The following is a 19,508-nucleotide window of genomic DNA, read 5'->3' as shown; positions in this document are numbered from 1 at the left end:
TTTGTGTCCAGTTTTTATGGTTTGAAGTGCACGGGAGTTTTGTATTGTCATCCAGGGCAGCAGGGCTGGTTTTTGTGAAAGGAAATGGTTGGAGGCCCCCTCACAGGGGTACCTGAATTGGATGCAAGTAGGTCTCTGGAAATGGCAACAAAGCATGTGACAGATAAAAGACAGACACTAAAAGGTATGGAGAAGTAGGAACGAATATGCAGAAACCATATTTTTTCATTGGGTGAGCTGAAATACAAAGATGCTAGCAGTACAGAGAGTACAATAAAATACAAGAGTTTTATTATTCATGTCTCAATTTACATTTAAATTACTTTTATCAGCAAAGAGGCTGCTAAATCTGAAATTGGGAAGATAAAAAAATAGGTCTAGCAGGTGTGGGGGACTTCTGGTAAATGGTGGGATGAATAAGCATGTTGGTGAGTCAAAATACAATGAGTCGATATTTATGTACTGTATAAACCTGTGAGAATTTAATATGCATAAACCAAATAGTGAGACTTGGTGGTTAGAATAGCAAGCTGAAGAGAAAATGCCCCAACCCCTTAGATAGACAGTATGAGAAATGTAGGGGTAAAATATAAATGTTAATAAATAAAAAAAGAGGTTTCAATGAGAGCACAGTGAAGATTTGAGAATGTAAAATTTGGTGGAAGTACAAGACAAGGAATACACTTGTCTGCATGCTTGGTGTTACCTCAAAAAGTGGTCTAGAAGACATCAGTTTGAAAATCAATCACTTAAAAAATAGGTTAGGTGTCACATGTATGCCTTCCCACAAGCCCCTCCTTAGCATGTTTATTCTTGACAACTGCAATTTCCCCTTTTTATTTTAATTCTGATTTTTTATCTGCTTAAAATCTTATGCTTAACATGGGAAACTTATTGTAAAAGTACTGTATTTTTTTGTCTTTTCAGTTTATTGTAGTTGATAGTCATTTTAAGAGTGCCTAGTATTAGTACTATATACAGAAAAACCTGACAGAAAAGTTACTGTTTAGTGGATATAGAAGAGGACCAAGTATGAAACTCAGTGTTCTTCTGCGGACTTTGGTAAATCTTTTCCCCTTTTTTGATAATAATAACTCACACACCTGCAGGTTTCACTTTGAGTTTCTGGTTTGAATAAGTTCAAGGCTATTTATAAAAGTCAAAAGAATTTACTGGTCAAAAATGCACCAACATCTTCCTTGAATGGGATAGTTCCCAAATCCGTGTATTGTTTTGTCTGTTCCTACTGTGGCAACCAAATAAAAGAAATGGAAATGGCTGTGGAGAGGAGTCAAAGAGGAGGAGGGTGGATGGACATTCTTTTGCAGTTCCATGGGTACCCATTTTACTACCTTTTGCATTTCCAGCTCCTGACAAAATCCCTAATAAACTGGGAAAGTTCTCATATCAGTTTAATAAATCATTCAGTGTATTTTAACATAAGAATATTTTCTGGGCATTTGTTGATTATGACGTTAACTCTGTCTTCCTAAACTAAATCAATAAAAATTGAAGAGAAAAAGAAAGATTACAGTACGGGCAATGGCTTTGTGACAACATGGCTTTATTGGTCTGGTGATGATGATGGATGTCTGTTCATTGAAAGTGACACTTGAAAGGGACACTGATGTAGTTCCTTCTCAAAATATATGTTTAGGCCTTCTCCCTTCCCCCATGTGCTTAAGGTCAAAAAAATCCCTAGTATTAAATGTAATTTAATTGATAAGGAAAAATCATCAGTGGCTAACTCAGCTCCAATTTACAGTGGAAGTTCTTACAGAATTCTTTGCACATGGCTTTTTTTCTAGGATTACATTATTTTCCTTATGAATATAATGTGTCTGGAGATTCAGAAAATCACATAATTGCGAAGAAAGAAGCTCTAAATTTACTAGAACCTGTAAAAATCCTGTAATCTGAAAACGTTGGATAATCCAATATTCAGTTCTCTTGCCTTTTTTTTTTTTTGTTAACTACTGAAGAGAGTTTTTAAGGATATTTTTTTCCCTTTTTAGACAGTTCTTACTCCTCCTCTTGATAAGGTTTCCTGGTTGTAACCCAAAAGTAATTTGTAATTTTTTTTGCCATTTTTATAGTTCTATTCTGGAAAAATATAGCAAAGCAGAGTTTCAGTTTATCAAAGGAACCAGTATGAAGACTTTTTCCTGAAAGCAGATCTAGCCAGTGCTTAAAAAAAAACAGAAAAACATTCAAATGGCTAGAGCTGGTAAGATTTCCCCAGCAGATATTTTGTTCTCCTAAATCAGAAAACAGGAAAACGTAAAATTATTCAGTATTATTTAAGCACTGATGAGATACTTGTCAGTATGAACTGCAGCTCCATTTTTTATCACATAACAAATCTGACTTTACTCTGCCTGATCAAATGAGTGCCATTTTATTGATCCTTTTTATGAAAATTGATCCTCCAAGTGCCAGGTGTGTAGGAAGTTACACAGCTGTTGATTCAGATAAATGAATTAAGATTGAGTCATCATTTACCCAACCAGTATACTGCTGAATCTACAGAAATGGAATTTTATGTAGAAAGCTCTGTATGATAGCTATGATGCATACTGAGAGAGTGAGACATCCAATGTGGGTTTGTCTGCCACATTTCCAGCTGATAAGATGACTTTAGCTCTCCATTCGCTCAGTCATGTGTGACATGTGTTCCCTGTTACATGAGCGTACCTGTGTCGTCTCCACCATTGGGCTAGGGTTACCCTCAGCCCTGCCAACCACATCCTATTAAAATGTCTTTAACAGCATCTAGTTCCCAAATCTTTGTCTTTGATTTATGGGATCTGAGAGAACTGTGGAAGCTCAAAGACCAGTTCCTCGTTGTCTGTGCCTTGTTCAGTTATACCAGCTACAAAAAAAGTCTAAAGCAGATGGAATATACCCTGAGCCTGACTCATGAAAGCTGTACATGCCTAATCCTAGTGAATTCTGGTGTCAGGGATAACACAGGTGGTAAGGGGCCAAGTGGAAATTAGGCCGGTCTTGCTTATGTAGGTGCCAGAAAGACCAAGTCCAAAGGAGGCAGAGCAGCTCAGATTGCTCTAGTATTAACTATCATATTAAAGACATGCTACCAAGTAATTCTCAAACAATGGATACTGACTTTAGTGGTTCAGTGGCCTTTTAACTATGGAATAGTTAATGTGACTCAAGATGCTGTATTAAAGGGAAAACATTAAGACTGAAGAACGGGATACTTGCTGGTCCTCTTTTCTTGCCAGTCTATAGTCATTAGAGTCGTTCCTGTCCTCAGTTGGTTGCTTTCTTGCATCATGTTGGTCCTCGTCATGTAAGGTGCTGTGGTGAGTTGATCTTGACAAGTCACCAGGTGCCCACCAAGCCATTTTATCACTCCCTCTCCCCAGCAGAACGGGGAGAAAATAAGATGGAAAAGCTCATGGGTTGAGATACAGACAGGGAGATCACTTACCAATTACCATTGAGCAAAACAGCTGAACATAGCGAAATTAATTTAATTTATTGGCAATTAATAAGACAGTAGGAAAATGAGAAATAAGAACAAAACTAAAACATCTTCACCTCACCCCTTCTTTCTTCCCAGGCTCAGCTTCGCTCCCAACTCTTCTACCTCTTCCCCCTCAAGCAGCATATGGGGACAGGGAACAGGGATTACGGCCAGTTCATAATGCTGTGTCTCTTCTGCTCCTTCCTCCTCATGCTGTTTCCCTGCTCCAGTGTGGGGGCCCTCCCATGGGAGAGAGTCCTCCATGAACTTCTTCAACGTGGGACCTTCCCACAGACTGCAGTTCCTGCCAGGAGCCTGGTCCAGTGTGGGTGCACCATGGCCTGCAACTTCCTTTGGGGCATGTCCACCTGGTCCAGTGTGAGTTCCTTGACAGACTGCAGTGTGGATATCTGCTCCGGTGTTGTCCTCCATGGGCTGCAGGGGCACAGCCTGCCTCACCACGGGCTTCATCATGGGCTGCAGGGGAATCTGTGCTCCGGTGCTTGGAGAACCTCTTCCCCCTCCTTCACTGACCTTGGTGTCCACAAGGCTATTTCTGACACATTTTTTCACTTCTCTCTTACAGCTGCTGTGCAGCATTTTTTACCCTTTCTTAAATATGTTGTTGCAGAGGTGTCACCAGTGTCGCTGACAGGCTCAGCTTTGGCCAGCACCAAGTCCATCATAGAGCCAGCTGGAACTACTGTCTCTCTTTGATGTGGGAGCAGCTCCCGGTGTCTTCTCACAGAAGCCACCCCTGCAGCGCCCCCACTACCAAAACCTTGCCACATAAACCCAGTACAGATGCACACAACCCAGTGAACCAATAGGACTACTTACATGTTTAAAGTTTGAACCCAGTTTGAGCTCTAGTTTTATGCGATCAGTACTAGAGTTCTCAATCCCTTGCAGACTTGAGCATCTTAAGAAAATTATGTTTATAGTTCTTGTTTCTGGCAGTGTTCCATGTCAGACATCCTTTTACGCTACTTGTCTCCCTGCAAAGGAACAAATTTATGAGAAAGAGGAAGAGGTTTATTACAGAAGCTGTATATCCCCAGTATCTCAGTACCACCAGTGTGTGGTGCTGTCCTGACACCCACTCTTGCAACAAGAGCCACTGTTTACTGTCATGCAGCATGTACCCATTTTCCTTTCCTCAGTGCTCTCCCTCAGATGTCTTGAGGTTAGGTAAGACTGGAGTTCTCTCAGTGCGCTAGTATTTGAAAGAAAATAGGGAGAAATACTGAGACAAAAAGTTGGTCATGTACCTAACCATAACCAGGTCCTGCACTAGATAACACCTAAGAAACTCTTGTTGTGTTAGTCGTCTAAGCCAAAGAAGGGAAGCTTTCAAGATGAAGCATTCAGGAGCTTCTCAACCTCAAGTTTTGTTTCCCTCTCCATTTCTCACTAGCTAAATTTATTTGATATTTAAGATGCAACCATAGTTTACTAGCTAGTGACATCCTATGAAATGTAAAAAATACAAGGAGGTTGTTGGAACTTCTAATGAGTGTAGAGCCCAAGGGTGTGTTTAAACATATATAGGATTGAGATTCTGATCTGTTAGTATTTATTTCTAAAATATAGACAGAGGTTTTTGCAAGTCATGAACAGTTGTTTTAAAGTTAATTGGGAACACAGCATAAGAGAATGTTGCATATCTTCTGGTTTTGACCATTGTTGGCTTTGAAATGAACTTGTGATGATTCCTTGTCTGTGGATTTTTTTTTTCTTTCAGATGGAGCAAACTTGTGATGATATAGATGAAATGTTCAGCAATTTACTTGGGGAGATGGACATGCTGACCCAGGTAAATAATTCTTTTTTCCATCAGGATTAGAAAAATAGCTATTATGTGTTAGATAAGAGGCAACTTTTCTACATTTTTCGTATACCCCCACTCTGAATAAATATGGATACATTATTTTGAAAAACCTTCAACTAAATTTCTTTGCTTGACATTTAAAACAAGTGGTCTGAATAATAAAGTGATATTAGTGCAGGCTAGATTGTTAAAGAGAGCTGACTGATTATGAAAGATGCTTTCTCAAAGAAAAAACAAATAAGTAATTTAAATTCGTCTGGACTTGGTCCCAAGAAATTGAAAGGTTCTGTCAAAACAGGAAGAGTTTGAGACAGAATTTTCAGGTATGAATGCTTTACATACGTGGGTAAATGGGATGTAGCCTGAATGTCAAATGTAAACTTCGGAAAGGAAAGCAACATTTTGAATATATGCATAAGATTAATCTTCAGATATGGCAAAATACTAAGTTACAGCTAGGGTGGCATTCAAGAATTTAGAGAGACATTATTGCCAGTGTAGAATACACCTCTAGAGAGGAAACTATGAATAGGCATGAGCCTATTTCTAAACCTATAGTTATGGAATACTTCCTGCAAAAGCTGATGAAAGGAGAAAAAAAACCCACAAAGTCAATAAATTTGTTACTTTTTAATACATGCATGCTTGAAGACAATTAAGCTGTCATCTTGGATTCTGTGTGAGTTTCGTTGCTTAGAGCCTCTGTTTGAGGGGTCTTTCCTCTTGGTGAAGCCCAGTGCTTGCCAAATTAAATACCAATAATTATGAGCCACAGGTTAGGAATTGTGCTTAAATTCTAAGAAAGCCAAGATTTCACATGACATTCTTAGCTGTCAAATCACAATACTTTGCCCTCTGGTAGCCTTTCTGCTTTTTAAGGGCTCTTTATAACCATGCATATTTATTTTATGCATATATAAAATATACATATATGTAGATAAAGAGTGAGGGTTTTAGGGTCACTTCATTGCTTTATTATGACTTGAAAATGAACAAAATGAACAAAAGACTGTTTGCGATAAATTTCACCTCCTCAGATTGGACACAGCACTGTTACGAGTGCAGGTGATGGGAAGAGAGTAAGAGTGAGCCTCTTCTCTCCCTGCTCATTGGTGCAATACCAGGTGGGATGGGATGCGTTGCTAAGATGGGGACTGATTGTTCTTCCTCTTTGAAGTGCTGGCATCATCTCTTACCTTAACATCGTATGGTAGGAGACAGGCATATCTGAAGGCCTGAAGGTGTTCAGTTAACAGACTTGCATCTGTTAATTCCTTTAGACTCTTAATTTCCAAAATGAGACTATAGATAGTTTTTCACCCTTTTTCACAAATCTGTTCCTAAAGTAAGTGTAAATGATAGGAGCATGCAGAGATGCCTTCACATTGCATAACAAGGCTGAAAAATAAATGCAAATTCAGAATTGGGCTTTTCTGCTATTTCCATGTACTTAATTTTAAACGTTTTTTAGCATTTAGATTGTTTTCTCTTTAATTTCCCTTTGCATGTACTTTCATTTTTTTCTGTACTTCTGTGGGTGTTATGAGAATCATAGAATCATAGAATTGTTAAGGTTGGAAAAGACCCTTAAGATCATCGAGTCCAGCCACTAACCTATCACTGCCACGTCCACCACTAAACCAGGTCCTCAAGCACCACATCTACCCTTCTTTTAAATACCTCCAGGGATGGTCACTCAACCACCTCCCTGGGCAGCCCCTTCCAATGTTTGACAGCCCTTTCGGTGAAGAAGTTTTTCCTACTATCCAACCTAAACTTCCCCTGGTGGAGCTTAAGGCCATTTCGTCTTGTCCTATCGCTTGTTACTAGGGAGAAGAGTCCGACCCCCCTCGCTACAACCTCCTTTCAGGTAGCTGTAGAGAGTGATAAGGTCTCCCCTCAGCCTTCTCTTCTCCAGGCTAAACAACCCCATTTCCCTCAGCCGCTCCTCATAAGACTTGTACTCTAGACCCTTCACCAACTTTGTTGCCCTTCTTTGGAGACGCTCCAGCACCTCAATGTCCTTCTTGTAGTGAGGGGCCCAAAACTGAACACAGTACTCGAGGTGCGGCCTCACCAGTGCGGAGTACGGGGGCACCATCACCTCCGTGCTCCTGCTGGCCACACTATTCCTGATACAAGCCAGGATGCCATTGGCCTTCTTGGCCACCTGGGCACACTGCTGGCTCATGTTCAGGTGGCTGCCAATCAACACCCCCAGGTCCTTTTCCTCCAGGCAGCTCTCCAGCCACTCCTCCCCAAGCCTGTAGCATTGCATGGGGTTGTTGTGACCCAAGCACAGGACCCGGCACTTGGCCTTGTTGAATCTCATACCGTTGGCTCTGACCCAACGATCCAGCCTGTCCAGGTCGTCTGTAGGGCCTTCCTGCCCTCCAGCAGATCGACACTTCCACCCAGCTTGGTGTCATCTGCAAACTTACTGAGGGTGCACTCAATCCCCTCATCCAGATCATCAGTGAAGATATTGAACAGGACCGGCCCCAACACCGAGCCCTGGGGAACACCACTCGTGACTGGCCGCCAACTGGATTTGACTCCATTCACCACCACTCTCTGGGCTTGGCCATCCAGCCAGTGTTTAACCCAGCGCAGAGTGCACTTGTCCAAGCTGTGAGCAGCCAGCTTCTCCAGGAGAATGCTGTGGGAGACAGCGTCAAAGGCCTTACTAAAGTCTAAGTAGACAACATCAACAGCCTTCCCCTCATCCACTAAGCAGGTCACCTTATCATAGAAGGAGACCAGGTTAGTAAGGCAGGACCTCCCTTTCATAAACCCATGCTGGCTGAGCCCGATCCCCTGGTTGTCCCACATGTGCCGCGTAATGGCATTCAAGATGATCTGCTCCATGACCTTTCCCAGCACCAAGGTCAGGCTGACAGGCCTTTAGTTCCTCGGATCCTCCTTCCGACCCTTCTTGTAGAGGGGCATCACATAAGATGTTATGACTTCTTGTTAGATTAGTAATTAAAGTATTTCACAGAATCACAGGTTGGAAGGGACCTCAGGGATCATCTAGTCCAACCTTTCTGGGAAGAGCACAATCTAGACAAGATGGCCCAGCACCTTGTCCAGCCGAATCTTAAGTGTGTCCAACGTGCCCAAGTCAACCACTTCCGTGGGAGATTATTCCAGTGGTTGACTCTCCTCACTGTGAAAAACTTCCCTCTCATGTCCAATTGGAATCTCCCCAAGAGCAATTTGTGCCCATTCCCCCTCATCCTCTCCATGTGACTCCTTGCAAAAAGGGAGTCTCCATCTTGTTTGTAGCTACCCCTTGAGTACTGGTACACGGTGATGAGATCCCCGCTAAGCCTCCTTTTCTCAAGGCTGAACAAACCCAGCTCTCCCAGCCTATCCTCATATGGCAGGCTTTCCAGTCCTCTGATCATCTTGGTGGCCCTTCTCTGGACCCTTTCCAGCCTGTCCGCATCCTTTTTGTACAGCAGGGACCAGAACTGTACACAGTACTCCAGGTGTGGCCTGACAAGCACTGAGTAGAGCGGGATAAGGACTTCTTTATCTCTGCTGGCGATGCCCTTTTTGATGCAGCCCAGCATCCTGTTGGCCGCCTTGGCCGCAGCAGCACACTGTTCGCTCATGCTGAGCTTTCTGTCCACCAGGGCTCCCAGGTCCCTTTCCACAGAGCTGCTCTCCAGCCAGGTGGATCCCAGTCTGTAATGCACTCCCAGATTGTTTTCCCAGGTGCATGATCTTACACTTTTCCTTGTTGAACTTTATTTCCTTTATGTTCTTACAGTCTGTTTCATCAATACATTTTGTGGCCTCCCTTTTTCATATTTTTTTTTTCCTCAGGCACTGTAAAACACTCATGTGCTTCATTTATCCCTCTTCCCCTATTTATACCATGTCTGTTTTTATGAGAGTGAGTATTAACACAGAAACAGTGTTCAAAGTTATCACTGCTTTGGTTTCCAGCTCTGTATAACTTCAGAAGAAGTCAACATGTCCTGGGTGGGAAATAGGTGAAAAGAGCTGCCAAGAAAAACGTTTGCATTAATTTTCATGGAAAATGCCTGTTGGTTTCAGGCAACTCTAAGAAATGTAAATGCCCCTGGTACAAATTGAGTATGAGCACCATTAGACAAACATCTCACAGGGATGTATGAACAAGGGTATAGCTTGTAGGATATAGGAAATAATCCTTCCATTCTGTGCAGCACTGATAAGTCCTCAACAGGGAAACTCCAGTGTTAGCACTGCATTTTGAGGAGGAGGGCGGACTGGAGAAAATTCAGAGGAAAGCAGTGGGAATGACAAGGAGGAAAAGAAACATGAGCTATAAGAAAAGATTGTACAAGGTTGTTTAGTCTAGAGGAGACTGATAAAAATCTTAAAATACAAGGCAGCATTGGAGCAGAAAGAAGTACTTGGTTCCTCATGTCCAGAGAGAGCAGGACAACAGGGAATAGTCTTCAGCTGCAGCAAAGGAAGTTTAGGATGAACATCACAAGAAAGGTTTGATGGCAGGAATAGCAATCTCAGTAGTGAAGCAGCGGAACAGATTGCCAGAGGCGGTGATGGAATTTATCTATTAGGAAGCTTTTCAAATCAGGTTAGGTTTACATTTTTCCAGTATGACCCAGATATAACTGTTATGCCTTAGGACAGGTGCATGGTCTAGACAGACCCTTGAAATTCCTTCCAGTCTTGTCTACAGTGTTTGCTTATTAGAGCTATCATCATCCTTACTGTGGAAGGGAGAATGTGTCTTTATCTATCTCCCCTGTATGCACTTTTCCTAACTTGTGAAGCGCTGGTTCCCTGCGCTTCCTAAACACGCCTGTGCTTCCTAAACAACAAGCTACAAACTAGGAATTCTCTATTTAACTATGCAGATTTGCAGTTTACATTGCAAACAGCAGCAAGTTTTGTTGTTTGTTGTGTTTGGGTTTTTTTTTTCCAACAGCATGAAAAGCAACAGCTAGGTTACATTTATATTAGTAAATAAAGCACTCTAGAGTAAATGGCACTGCGGAGCTCAAATGTGTTACACAGCTAAATTATTTCAACACGCTCCCACTGCTCCCCTTAAAAAAACCCACCAAAACCTAAAAATCTGCCTGGGCTTTATCCACTGTCTCTATTAGAAACAGCCCTAGCCTCTGCTGCTCCCCACACCAAGCCCAGGTGTTGTCTGACAAGTGTTGCAGTTGGCTTGGGTCAGCATTGTGTTGAGAAGCATGCAAACCATTAAATGCTTGGCATGATTGTGAGACAGTGCTTGCACCCTTGTTCTGGCCCTGTTTAGTTTACCAGTCTAGGCATAACCCTAGAAATGTGGGAGTGTCATTCTATTCCTTGAAGAAGAATTGATTTCATTAGACAAATTCAGGTAATTGATTTACAAATGTCAATGTCTGTAATAAAAATTATGTCATCAGATACATGTTTTTTTTCTCCTACTTTAACAGAGTTTAGGTGTGGAGACTGCACAACCTCCATCCCCCAAAGTGTCCAACAATGAATTTAGCTTTACAGTTGGTTTTAAAGATTTAAACGGTAAGTAGCTGAGCGGACTCTTTTGTCCTTTCAATGCTTATTTAAAACACCTCACAGCAACAAATCAGAAGAAAAACTCTAAACACCCTTGATAAAGAAAAAAACACAAACCAAAAAAACTCCTGTTTTGCTGGAGGAGAAGGTATATTTGTGTGTCTCAATATAGGAAATTTAAAAGGGTGCAACATTTTTTAAAGGGATATTGCTCAGTCTTATAAAATGAGTTAGACTTTTTAAAATGTCTGAGTGTAGAGGAAAAGAAAAATGAGAAGTCCCCCAAATAACCTTCTAAAGTGCAACCTTTTTTATGTAAAGATTTAACTTAATAAAAGATGAAGTTCCTCAGTGTGAAGTCAGAGCTGCATAAGCATTTTTGTCCAGTGGAAGTATTGGCTTCAGCTGCTTCCACTTTAAATTGTGTATTCTCATTCTGGTTTGCCCTGTCACTTCTACATTTACAGCTGCTTGTTGAGGCTGTGTGATGAATTAAATGAGGGAATTTATCCAAGTTTAGAAAAAGAACCCTCCCTGTGGTTTTGTTTGTGGGTTTTTGCTTTTTACTGGGGGCTGGTTGGTTGCATTTGCCTGAGTTGGTTTTAACCTGTGTTTTTGTCCCAGAATCAATTCACTATTAAGCTACCTAATGCCTTTACCAGCAAAGTGGGTAGAGGTATATAAATAGAGAGGATCATAAGCCAACTTTCCCACTGAGAAGAAAAGCTTGTGAAAATACTCTATTAGCATAACAGGTAAAGCAGAGTAAATTGAGACAGTCTAGTGACATGTTCACACTTAGTCTGATGAATGATCTATTCTTTGTTGGACTATATTAGCATTTTTGAGTATCTAGTTCAGCGCTCTCCATCCCTTTCCAAAATCCTGCTTAAAGCTTTCCCAATTTGTGATTTCTTTTCTATTAACTAGACTCTTCAAAGAGATTTAAACCATTGAATCTGTTGGTTCTTAAAGAACCCTTCTCTTCTAGAAAGCTAAATCATCCTGCAGGATGATATTCCACAGGAACTGTAATACCATGACTAGTTCAAACAACCAAAGAAGAGATTGTGTATCAAGTTCCAGTGTAGGATTTTATCTTGTACTCTGACAGAGTAGAAGACAGAGAGCAAAAGTCATCTGGTTGATAAGATGCTTTTGAAAAGAGACTGTGCTGTTTGTTCTTTGTTTAAAGGATCCTCAAACCCTGCATGTTACATGAGGTATGTCACAGACGTTGATCACAAAATTACTGATGTTCTACAAGTGATACCATATAATTTCTTGTGTCTTAGAACTCTCTGATTCTGCTTCATGTTAATTTTAGAGTTGTAGAATAGTAGTAACATATGAAGGTATTCTTGGTCTACTATACCAAAACTTGCTAAGCATTTATATATGTACTTTACTTAAAATAAGTAAATAGCCTAACGGAAGCTAATGGAATTTCTTGCATCCGTATCACTAAGCATGTGCCCAGAAACCTGGCTGGATCAGGGCCAGGTTTCATAACATCATAAGGGCATGAGACCGTATCACTGAAAGTGAAGCTTCCTGTCCTGTTTAATTTGTATTCATAGAGTTCCTTGTACTCTGAACTTCAGTATGACCAGATTAATGGCTGTACCTAAAACATGTTTGTTTCTTGAACCAATTTAAAATGTCTCCTTTCCCATAACCCTTCTATCTTACACTAACCATACCTTCTGCAATTTAATCTCCACTGAACCGGAAACAGTTTTCTGTGTTGCACTCACTCTGACACATTTTGTGGTTTTCTTTACAGAATCCCTAAGTGCCCTAGAGGACAAAGACCTGGATGCTTTAATGGCTGATCTTGTAGCAGACATAAATGATGTTGAACAGAGAACTTTACAAGCCCAGAAAACTTCTGGGAACCAGCAAAGTACGGTCACTCAGCCTTCAACAGGCAAAGGCTTGGATAGTGACACTTATTCTAAAACAAGTGCCTATGTTACCATTATGGGTCGGTTTGGGGATGACTTGCCCCCTCCACCTCCAGACCCTGATTTAGACCTTCCACCGCCACCACCACCACCTCCTCCTGAGCCACTAACCCAGGTAAGCCTGGGTAGAACCTTGTTCTACACATTCAATAGTTCTTGTAATTTTGCAAGTAGTATATGGCATTGGAACAACAGTGGATATCCCAGGAAGAAACATCTTGGGAAGGTTGTGCAATGATGAAACCTGTATGAACTGTGGAGTGAGTGTTTTCTATTATTGTGGGCTCAGCAATTTCTGCCTGTTCCTTGACCTGTTGCCCATTCCTTCGCCTTTCTAATCATTACTTTGATAGCCTAAGACAGACATAAATCATTGCAAATGGTTTACTGCAATGGAAAACTTGTCACTTTTTAAATAAGCACTGATAAGTTAATAGCTTCTCACAGAGAACTTGGCTTTGGCATCAGTGCAAAGCATGGCCAAAGATCCCACCGTTTTGTGAAGCTGTCACTGTGTTCATTGTAGTCTGTGCTATCGGTACTGATGAGATGGTTCTGTGGATGTTTCCCACATCCGTCCCTGGCCTAACTGATTTCTTGCAATAGGAAAAGCAAGAAATCAGTTCTTGCTGTTCAGTTGGGTAAAACTCAACATTTTCTAGGAGACTGTGTGTAAGGCTGAACACAAGAGTACTTCTCCTAATCCCAACACAGAATCACTCTGCTCTTCTTGGTCTTGCCTTTGAAAGGAAGTAATGAAGACTATCTGTAACATGGGACAAATGCTCTTTATTTAGGAGGTGCCAAAGTTATCAGTAGGTACTATTTATAAACAATTGGCTTACCTGTACAGTAAAATTTCAGACTTATCACAACCTCTTCCATGTTTGTGTTTCTTGCTGAGCTGTTTTAACAACTGAAATGAAATGTGATATTTCCAGTAGAAGCATTAGAAGCTCATTTCTTTGACATGAGGTTGTGGAGAGGAAGAATAGCATAAGAATTCTGCCATGGTACAGCCCTGTGGGGAGAGTACATGCATTAGAAGAGTGATGCAGCCCAAGAAACATGAATCTGAAATCATGAAAGATCTAAAAGTATCTCCTTCAGTATTCATATGCATAGTAACTCTGACGGAGAGAAGATGTATACATTTAGGGAACATGAAAAGTGCTCTGTAGGCCCATGTACAACTCTACTGGTCAGTTTTGCTTAAAACCATGGGGAATTCGTTGCAGTTTAAAAGCCCACACAAATTCAGTATGAATCACCTCAACATAACTGCTGCATACGGCAGACATACTTAGAAAAAGGAACAGAAAATTTGGTAGGAAGAGGACCTTTCTGATTATACAAAAAGTGATTGACTGGATAAAGCTTCATCTGGTGCGTAGGAGCTTTCAGTGCTGTTTGAATAGTGAAAGTCGTAAACATGTGGGAGGAACTTCACCATTTTTCTGTATCTCAAAGATAATAGTTAACTTCCTATCTTAAAGGAATATCAACATTTGAAAAAAACAGCTAGACAGCTTCAGAAGCTGAAGGCTTTCGTATAAATAGTATAATTGATATAGAAGAGATGCTATCATGGTAAGTTCTATCCATTGCCCGACAAACATGTCCCCATCTTGATTTAGACTCATGACCTTAATGGCAGTACCAAGCTTCTAAATAGTCTGGTTTGGAAGCTGAGGAAGTATGGTCTGGAGGGATAGCTGGTCAGGTGAGCTGTTGGCCAAACTGCCAGACTCAACCGGTAGTAATAAATGGTTTGCTGGCTGGTAACAAGTGGGATCAACACTGAGGATTGTATTCTTTAACATTTTCATCTGTGACCTGAGTGACAACATAGAAAATCATCTGCAGATGTGCTGAAAATGCTTTTAGTTAAGGGCACTGACTGACAAGATGAATGGCAGAACTTCAGTACAGGGGACCTTGGGAAACATGAGGACTGGGCCAGCAAAACCCTCAGAAACCCAGCAAGGTACAAGGTCCAGCATATAACCCCATGCATTTGTACAGTCTGGGAGGTGACAGGCTGAGCAGCAGCCCTGCTGAGAAGGAGGTGGCATCCTGGTGGATGCCACTCTGAATAAGAACCATGAGTCCAAGGTCATCTCAGTATGGGAAACTGGCCTGTGTTGGGAGGAGCACGGCCAGCAGACTGAAGGAGCCATTGTTTCTTTCTCTTGGCACTCTTGTGTGAAGCCACACCTGTAATACTGCAGTCCATTCTGGATGTGGAGATACTGGAGAGTGTCCAGCAGAGCTACTGGGATGGCCAGGGGGATGTAGTGGTCAGGGGCCAGCAAGGATAGGCTGAGGGAGCTGGGCTTGTTTAGTCTGACAGAGGACGCTGGAGAGTGATGTAATGACAGCCTAAAAATACCTGAAGGGTAGCTACAAAGCTGGTAGAACCAAATTCTTCCATGGTACTGTTAGGTCATATAAAGAGGGGCAACAGCTATATGTTGTAGCTCTGTAGTTTCGGACAGGACATTAGGAAAACCTTTTCTGTTTCAGGCAGTGGTGTAACATGGGAACAGGTGACCCAGACAGATCACAGATTCTCTTTCTTTGGAGGTTTTCCAAGATTTGCCAGGCAAAATCGTGGCTGACCTGACCTAGCGTTGGTGACAGTCCTGCTTTGGGTAGGGAGCCAGACTACATACCTCCAGACCTCTCTTCTAACTAGCGCTTTTATGATGCTGTGATCTAAAGCTCACAGAAATCAACAGTACTGCACAGTTCTTTCCCCTGAGTCTTGTCCTGAGCTAATTCTCTACTAGCTGCCATCCTGCATTATTTGAGGGTCAGGCAAGACTTCAGAGTGAAAAGAGGATATACTTGCTAAATGCAATTGGAATTCTATATGCAAAAACATAGCCGGAGGTCACTTCTGTCTCTCTCAAAGTGTTCCTTTGAGATTGTGTGCTGAGTTAAATCTCTATCTCTGGTCTCTTTCCAGATAGAGGGAGAGGGCAGAGGAGGATGGGAACAGGAGTTAGAGGCAGTTCTAAGGAACCTTTCTGCAGTAGTTGATATCTTCATTAAGGCACTGGTTCTGCTTTCTCCTGCAGCCCATGTCTCATTTTCTGATACAGGTTGTATCCAGATACTGATGGCTTATCCACTGTGTGGCTTACTGTCCACAAAATTGCCTATAGGGCTATTACACAAGTTGCAGTGTGAGTGATGGAGGTAATAACCGTTTAAAATTAGTATGGAAAGAACTGATTTCAAATTAGTATTTACTGTCTTGGTTAATATTTGCTTTGACATGACATTTCTGCTCAGTAGAATGAAATGCAGCTGTAAATGGAATGTATTTTGTTTCATCAAAATCCACATTCCTGTTAGCCGGGATTATTGATAAGTGATTCTTGAGCCAGTCAAGGCTGACATTTTGTTTAACACTTCTGTTTGTCTGTAGTCAAATAAGAGAAGTATTAATTATTCCCAATGCACCTGTGATACTAAGACTCTATTCTCTAACCTTTAAGTGTGCCAAAATTAAGAAGTACAGCTTTTCTTTCAGGGAAGCATAGAGCTGTCTCATAAGTTTCCATCAACTATTAGACTTCTTTTTGAAACTGTCCTTAAGCTAAATAATGCTTCTACATTTTCTATGACATCATCTGGATGACTTTTATGTGCTCTGTTTGAAGATCCAGAAACGCGGTGATGATACTGTAGTGGGAAAACAAATCTTTTAGCCCGTCAAAACATTTCTTGAACTGTGCTAAAATTTTGCATCTGATAGTTTATTTACTTTGTATCATTTCCTTTTTCTACATTAAGACAGACAAAGGTGATGAAAACATGAAGGATCTCAGGTGAGAGCTCTTTTGCACAGATTTGTACAATGTGTGATCTCTGTTCAACACAGGTCACCTGCAGGCGAAGCCCGAGTTATACCTGCCTAAAATTTTCAGCAGAAAGCCTGCCCACACAACGCTCAACCGCTTTGGTTAAGATGCTTTTCCTGCTTTGCAGAGGCGGCTGCGTGCCTCTGTAGAGCAGTCAGCCTTACTGCAAAAGCCTCTTTTGTCCAACAGCTTCTGGTGAGCTACAGAAGCTATTTTTTGATTCTCTAAGTTAAGCATCTCTGAGCTGTAGCAATGCGAATTTCCATACCTGTGGAGAAAAAAAAAAAAAGACATTTTTTAACTGAATGCCTGGTATTTATAGTGGAGAATTTGGCAACAGTGAACTTGCTTGAGCCGTCTCTTTCAGGTTGCGCCTCACCTTGTATTTTTGACTTCCTAAAGGATGCTAGTATCCAGGGGAAGCAGTGATAAAACAAAAGATGTTTAGTTCAGCGAGAGGGATGTTAGTCAGGAGTACTTTAGTTATGGTTGAACCTGCCTCAAAGCTTGGGATGAATAAGATAACCTTCTTAGCTCTCTCTTTGCTATGATACTGTGATATCTCTGTAAGAAGGAAGTGGTGGCAATACTCAGTTAGGCCTAGTTTCTTGCAAAGGTGCATCTCCCATGAGTTGCAGCCTTCCTGGGTTTCTCTTAGTCTGAAGACCACTAAAATTATGCCTTTAGGGTAGAAAATGGAGGCTGACGGTAACACAGAGAAAAATCTTGTGTGGAAGCAGGGCAGGAACTTTCTCCTGTAGTCATTGACTGGAAGTTGGGTGTGCCTGTGAGTACCATAGCACAAAACCCTACCCCTTTAAAACAAATGAAACTGCAAAAGTGAGAGACCAACAGGGACAGCAAAAGTCAGCAGAGAGGCAAGAAAGCAAAGTCAAGACGGTTTTCAATAAGGGGAGCAAGGATTTAAAGTTGGAAAGAAACTGAACCCTCCAGTAGTGCTAACAGTACAAGGCAGCTACAGGAACCACAATTACCTACTGTCCAAAATGTACTTTTCTAACTTTTTATATGACATGGGGAGACTACTGGAAGACAGATGGCAAAAAGAAATGGTCACAATCTATACATCTGCTGTGTGTACCTAAAACGCTCAGCAGCTGGGGATCCAGAGTCTTCTTGGATCACAAAGCTCACTAATATTAAGAGAGAGGCATGGTATTGCTACAGCTGCTTTGTAAAAGAAGAGCTTGGTGATACTGAGATTTTTAGGAATCTTACTGTGGCATTCAGCAAAAGCTGGCACGAACTTGAGTGTTCTATCTGTATCTGTGTTAATACGAATAGGTCTATTACTAGAATAAAAAGCCATGATATCATCCAATTTAAGGTGTTCCTCTCAGTAAGTATATGTGCAGTAAAAGCTCATATGTGGCAAGTGAAAGAATTCAAGTAAATTAATGTACTTAACAGAAAGTGTGAAATTATAAGTGGTATGATTGCAAGCCCAGTTTTCAGTAAGATCCTAAAAACTCTAGTTCTCTTAACCCTATTGAGAGGTGAGTTCTCTTCCAAGCAGCTGTATCCACAATGCTGTCTCATTCAGGCTAGATCTTCCTTCATCTTTTCTTTTGTATCAGCTGCAACCTATATGGAAACATAGAAGAGTCCAGTTTTCAGGCGTAGTATTTGAGAAACAGATCATGTAAGAGTTGTATGACTGGGCAGCAAAAGGAAGCGCTGGACTTGTGAATCAAAGCTTTGGCTGGAGGGTATTAGCTCAAGGATTCCCTGTAACTATGAAGGTTCCCATGACAAGCCTTATGTTCTGGATATAAATAACAAGAAGCAACTCTTTTCAAGTAAATATAAATTGCTGGTCTTACATAAAAAGAAGCATACCAAATATCTTGTGTCTTTTCAGGAAGAACAAGAGGCACAGGCTAAAGCTGACAAGATTAAACTTGCACTGGAGAAACTGAAGGAAGCCAAAGTTAAAAAGGTGAGCCTTAAAATAGTAAAATGCTACCATAAGAGCTACCAGCTAAGTATCTATTATCATTCTTCTCAATAATAAAGTTCTTAGTAAAATCGCTGGGCTTTTTCATATTTTGTCTGTAACTTGGGACATCTAAAGATATTCTGTGGAGCTGTCTTGTCTTCCATCTGAAGAGAAGCCTCAGGGAGAATGCTACCTCTGAGGGACTTGAAAGACTCTGCCTCTTTTTTCCCAATGTTGGAGCAAAGCCCGCTATTCTGATAGGTTGCTTTAGAGAAAGTGGAATGTACATTAAAATGTTGCTTATTTATGCTGTGCTGATTCCAGAAGTATTAAACTTTTCTTCTACAGTGGATGTGGATTTAGTTAATCCCAATTAAATTAATGAGGGTATTCTTGCTAAATCTTTTCACAACAGTGTAGCAATGTTCAAGGGTAATAAAAATTATTTTAGACCAACAAATCAGAAACCTTCCAGTCAGTGCCTGCACAGTGCTACAGTGTGTCATGTAATTACAACACTCATCCTCAGCTAGTGTTCCAGTGGAACTCAACAGAAGCTGCAGATGTTCAGTAACTCTGAAAAATGGATGGGAAGAAAACACAATAATGACCTTTCAGTCATGCTCAAATAGGAGATGGGAAGTGCTGGAGATGGAAGCCTGCAGGGCTTCCAAAAAGTACTGAAGCTTCCAATAAACTTGGGAGTGTCCAGACATGAGATGGTTCCCACAGAATGCTTTACATTCATGCACAAATGCTACTTCTGAGAGAATGTGTTGGGAGGATTTCACCAACGTTGTCTTTGGAAAGCTCTATAACTTATGGCTGCTCAATGTTAGCAATGCTCCTTTGG

General features: G+C 41.2%; 1 protein-coding gene across 2 annotated transcripts in view; it reads left to right on the top strand.

The window, feature by feature from the left end:
• APBB1IP (amyloid beta precursor protein binding family B member 1 interacting protein) overlaps positions 1 to 19,508 on the top strand; it is a 72,677-nt gene that overhangs the window by 11,585 nt on the left and 41,584 nt on the right. For both annotated transcript variants that reach the window (XM_075082616.1, XM_075082615.1), the window contains exons 2-5: positions 5,235 to 5,306; positions 10,775 to 10,862; positions 12,643 to 12,938; positions 18,578 to 18,655. In XM_075082616.1, coding sequence (XP_074938717.1) covers positions 5,235 to 5,306; positions 10,775 to 10,862; positions 12,643 to 12,938; positions 18,578 to 18,655 — 534 coding nt within the window. The remainder of the gene's footprint in view (positions 1 to 5,234; positions 5,307 to 10,774; positions 10,863 to 12,642; positions 12,939 to 18,577; positions 18,656 to 19,508) is intronic.

The sequence above is a fragment of the Phalacrocorax aristotelis genome, chromosome 2 (genome assembly GCF_949628215.1).
Source record: "Phalacrocorax aristotelis chromosome 2, bGulAri2.1, whole genome shotgun sequence".
NCBI classification, from domain to species: Eukaryota; Metazoa; Chordata; class Aves; order Suliformes; family Phalacrocoracidae; genus Phalacrocorax; species Phalacrocorax aristotelis.
Note: the sequence above shows the minus strand (reverse complement) of the source record. Positions and strands in the feature narration are given on the sequence as shown.